General features: G+C 40.3%; 1 protein-coding gene across 1 annotated transcript; it reads left to right on the forward strand.

Annotated features, from left to right (window-relative positions):
* Positions 1–1,824: 1,824 nt before the first annotated feature.
* tmsb2 (thymosin beta 2) lies at positions 1,825–3,585 on the forward strand. Its single transcript, XM_089017408.1, has 3 exons — positions 1,825–1,955; positions 2,740–2,844; positions 2,987–3,585. The coding sequence occupies exons 2-3, from the start codon at positions 2,745–2,747 to the stop codon at positions 3,022–3,024; spliced, it is 138 nt and encodes a 45-aa protein (XP_088873534.1). The 5' UTR covers positions 1,825–1,955; positions 2,740–2,744; the 3' UTR covers positions 3,025–3,585.
* The last annotated feature ends 995 nt before the right edge of the window (positions 3,586–4,580 follow it).

Below are 4,580 nucleotides of genomic sequence, written 5' to 3' on the forward strand. Positions count from 1 at the left end.
CAGATGACTTTTTTTACTACCCTACACTAGCTCCTCATCAGTCATCTCCATCATCCTAAATCTCCATCAATGAATCTAATGCAAACAATTTTTCATTTAAATATGTGAGGAAATGGAATGTGATTGAGCACATCATTTTCTTTCTGAATGATTGTGAATGTTCAAGAATTACAATGCAAAATAACATTTTTTTTTAAAAGTCATGGTGTTTGATCATTTATGGATTTTGATTTTGGATGTGCCTTTATTAGTCTCGCAGTGGAGACATTTACATTTCACAGCAGCAAAGTGGAGAGCTTGATTATAGTTTATTCATCATGCCATTTCTCTTCTGCATACATAGTCCAAATTATACAAGAACGGTGTCATCGTTTCAATGGCCCACTGAGAGTGAACGATGACTGTTGTAGTGGTCAGACATTTTTTGTGCATTAAGGCCCCAACCTGCTCGAGGTGTTTTCATAAACATTGCAGAAAAATGGATGGATGGATGGATGGATGGATGGATGGATGGATGGATGGATGGATGGATGGATGGATGGATGGATGGAATTAGTTGAGAGACCTGTTGTGGCTCAATATTACTTTACGTACTGTATAGGGTGCACCTGCGGATAAGGCACAGGGTCATCTTATGAAGAAAATAAAGGCTTTTTGGTGCGCCTTATATACCGGAAAGTACGGCACAATAAAATGTAGTCACATTTATATTTGAAATAAGGTTACATTTAGAATGTGACTTATTGTCGAGGCAAGAAGAGTGTATTAGATCTTAGTGTCATTTTCTTGGAGGTTCCATGCTGAGAGGATGATGATTTCAGAATACATTTTTGTCTTAAATCGTCGTCCTCTTGAATGAAAGCCCGGTAAAAAAAAAACGGGCAGTTCCACCCTTTTACCAGCAGGTGTGAGGCTGCTAATCACGACCACAACAAGGCGCTGTTGTCCAATTCCAAAGGACATCTCGTAAATGGAGCCAGAATAGCTCATGCTGGCCGAATTCATAGGCTGAAGGTTACGTTGAGTCACCCCGATACGTACTGAGTGTGACTGTTATATACGGCAAGTGCCCTCACCCACTGGCAAAAACCACCATGCAATGAACCTCAGGAAGATGAAGTGGGACAACTCCCATATATTTTTCATGAGCTCAACGAAAGGGACAATTGCGGGCTCTCGTCATCACTGTTCTATTGAAGTCTGATGTGATCAAGTGCTGCTATCAGACACTAAATCAAATGTCGTTCAAATTAGATATCTGTACTATGATCCACTCAAAAATATTCTTTTTTTTCCTGCCAATAACATTGACATTCAAAATCAATCTTATGAATTCGCTAAGAAATAATAATGTATTATCAAAAACATTATTTGGTTTGACTGCAACCTACGCCCAAAGGCCGGAAAACAGGCCAAAGTTGTGATTATGCCTGATCATCTGCTATTATGGGATATTATATTTGCTTGTTTATTGCAATATTTTGCACCATAATGTTTTAGTCTGGCTTTCAATATATTCAATCAAGAACCACCTAAGATAACTGGACCAATTGTGGAAATATTCTTTGTGAAATATATATGACAGAAATGACTTTCAGAATAAAAATGGTGATAATAAAAAAAAAATCACACTACTTGTTATAGCGTCTAAAATTATGATGGATTTAACATATAGACTCAAAATCGTATAATGACTGTCATCTCCCACCCATAAGAGCATGAGTATTGATGACAAAGAAGACTGATTCAGATCTTAGTCATCCCCCCCATTCTCTCTCTCTCTCCTGGAACTATCTCACTCCCTCCCTCCCTTTAATACCCAACACCCTCAATACAGGCAAGTGTGCACTCACCGGCAGATACACTCAATATCCCCTCTGACTCTCTTTAACGCCACCCTTCCCTACTCTCCTCTCCGCCAGTGGATTTGAGCCCGCTGCTCGTGTGAAACCTCGGTAAGAATGTACATTGTGTTTCCTAGTGTTCCATTCACTTGTGTGTGCCTGTGCGAGTCTTTGGATTCCTTGTCATTGGGATTAAGACAAAGGATTGGGGTGTGGTTGGAGCACTGGAAGTAGCCGGCTGATGGGCAGTAAGGGAAAAAGAAGATGAGCACCGCAATAGTTATGCATATGGTGATGAAGTAAGAATGGTATTTGTGTTTTGGTAATTTGGCAATTGAACTGTGAGCTTTTTCGGGCTTGGCAAAGGTGGGTGTAGCTATCATTAGTGTCATGATCCAGAAGGTCAAGATTCAAACATTGCATCATGTACTAATTTCTATTTGGTGGATTTTGTGGCAGGCTTGGTGACAGAGCAGCGACGGTAGGACGGGTGTGACTATGCCCTATAGGAAACATCAGTCCTGAAGTTAGGTCAGGAAAATGACTGCAGTCGAGCACCAGCAGACTGCAGGGGTGTATGCAGAGGGACAGAAGAAAGAATTGGGCCTCATAGAAGGAAAAACAGAGAACATATTGCCGGTTGACTAAAACCAGGCACGTGGTGCTACATGAGGAGAGAGTGCATCATGATGGAAGCTGCTTGCACGCAGGCATCCATGTGCACATGTTGTTAGCTGCGCAAAGCCACTCCCTTTATATGCAACCACTTAAGATGCTTCTACATGAGTCATTCAAAGCCACTGACAAATTTATCAACTCTTGTGATCTTTTTTAAAAGCAATATTTGACTTGATCCGTCAAATGTTAAGGTTCTTTGATTTTGTTGTCTTTGCAGTCAAAATGTCTGACAAGCCTGATATGACTGAGATTTCCCGTTTTGACAAGACAAAGCTAAAGAAGACTGAGACGAAAGAAAAAAACCCTCTGCCTACCAAAGAGAGTGAGTCCCCAGCTATTATTCACCGAAACAATGCACCTCATACATTCCGGACACCGCACTCAAGATGCAAAAAATGAACCGAATGAACCCTCCTGTTCCCTGGTGTGATGCTGTCCATTTTTGTCTGCCCCTTTTTTTGCAGCTATCGAGCAAGAGAGAAAAGGAGATGCCACACCTTGATGACTAAGCACATGAAGAAAATAAGTTGAGATGCCATAGCAAAATGCACTTTCTTTTAATGATTACACGACTTGAATCTCCCACTTTGGTCATGAAATGGGGTGCCCTGAGCTCTTAAGGGGTTTTACCCTTTCATGGGCTCTCTGTACCCCTTCAGAGAAAACGATAGTCTGGTTGCCTGTCTCATTCTGTTAGCTTGTCGCCAACAGCTCGCCAATATTGCCAAACTGGGGAGCGGTGTTGTGATGGGGCACCAAAGAGGCGGGTAACCAGGCCAAGAGTGGATGGGCGTTGGGATAGTTAATAACATTATTTTTTAAAAAGGAGAACCATTGACGGCAAACTATCAAGGATGTTTTCTTAACATTTTTTTACTTTTCATTTTGAAATAAATATCAAGACGTGAAAACGAAGGAATCATATGTATTTTGTCGGTCTACTGTAAATATGGATGCAAGAAAAAAATAACACTGCGCTTGCTGATCCGGCAGCAAAAACCCACGTTAAAAGCAACCACATCATAAGAAGGAATGATTAGATCATACTTTGGACACATACTCATCATCAAAGCATTACAAATGTCTGCATCATAAATATGAAAACCCTGTTATTCAGCCATTACTGTAATATGTATTTTAGTTATTATTAATTTGTTATCCATTTTCAAAACCACTTCTACTGAAGGGGGTCATGGGTGGGTGCTGGAGTCTATCCCCATTGACCTGGAGGTAGGACGACACCCGGAACTGGTCACCAGTCAGTCGCAGGACACATATAGAGACAAGCAAACCCCGCATTCACAGCCACCTCCACATCATCACTGAAAGGCAAATGATCACATGTTGCCCAGACACAACTCAGGAGAATATCCCATGACACCATCAGCTATTGAGTGAGAAATTGCAAGAAGGTGCAAATTTCCTCATTCTGGGACGAATAAAGATTTTCTGATTCTGAAATTAAATATTCAATACATCTCTCACTGTGGACAATTTTGGGGGGTAGTCAAGTCACCTCCCACATTCCCTAAAACATGCATTGCAGGTTAATTGAACATTCTAAAGTTGAAATATAGTCTCTCTTGGAAATGCAGTATAATTTAAAGAGAATGACACATATCCTGGATAAAAGATAGTTGACATTTGAATTAGGGAATCTCAGACTTGGTACGAAGGCAATATTCCTAAAAGGGAAAAGGTTCTTGCTGTCAAGGCCAGATTACAGTACAGTACTTTAAAAAATACTAAACTGTAGATGAATAATAAGCAGTTGCGTGTGTATTACTTTATTGCGTTTCTGCCTTTGAGTCAAATTATTTGTGCTCTATGACTATTCCAAGACCATTGCAAATTTCCCCACTTTGTGGGATTATTAAAGGCTTTTTGATTCTGGTTCTGATTTGAAACTCCCACAACATATATTAGTTGGTTGTACCATTACCAGTCAAGACACCCATTCCGGTCCTTAAGAAAGTTGTCACCCATATGCGTTGGTACTACTATTTCTCTGACCTTCGGACTACATAAATCTGTTATCACTGTATACATAAAGAACAA

Source organism: Hippocampus bargibanti, linkage group LG02, assembly GCF_051943395.1.
Source record: "Hippocampus bargibanti isolate YZ-2025 linkage group LG02, ASM5194339v1, whole genome shotgun sequence".
Taxonomy (NCBI): Eukaryota; Metazoa; Chordata; class Actinopteri; order Syngnathiformes; family Syngnathidae; genus Hippocampus; species Hippocampus bargibanti.

Bases quoted from the DNA above. Each gene is read 5' to 3' on its own strand.
- tmsb2 (XM_089017408.1), top strand. From the start codon at position 2,745: ATGTCTGACAAGCCTGATATGACTGAGATTTCCCGTTTTGACAAGACA. The intron at 2,845-2,986 runs GTGAGTCCCCAG...CTTTTTTTGCAG, and splicing joins CCCTCTGCCTACCAAAGAGA to CTATCGAGCAAGAGAGAAAA.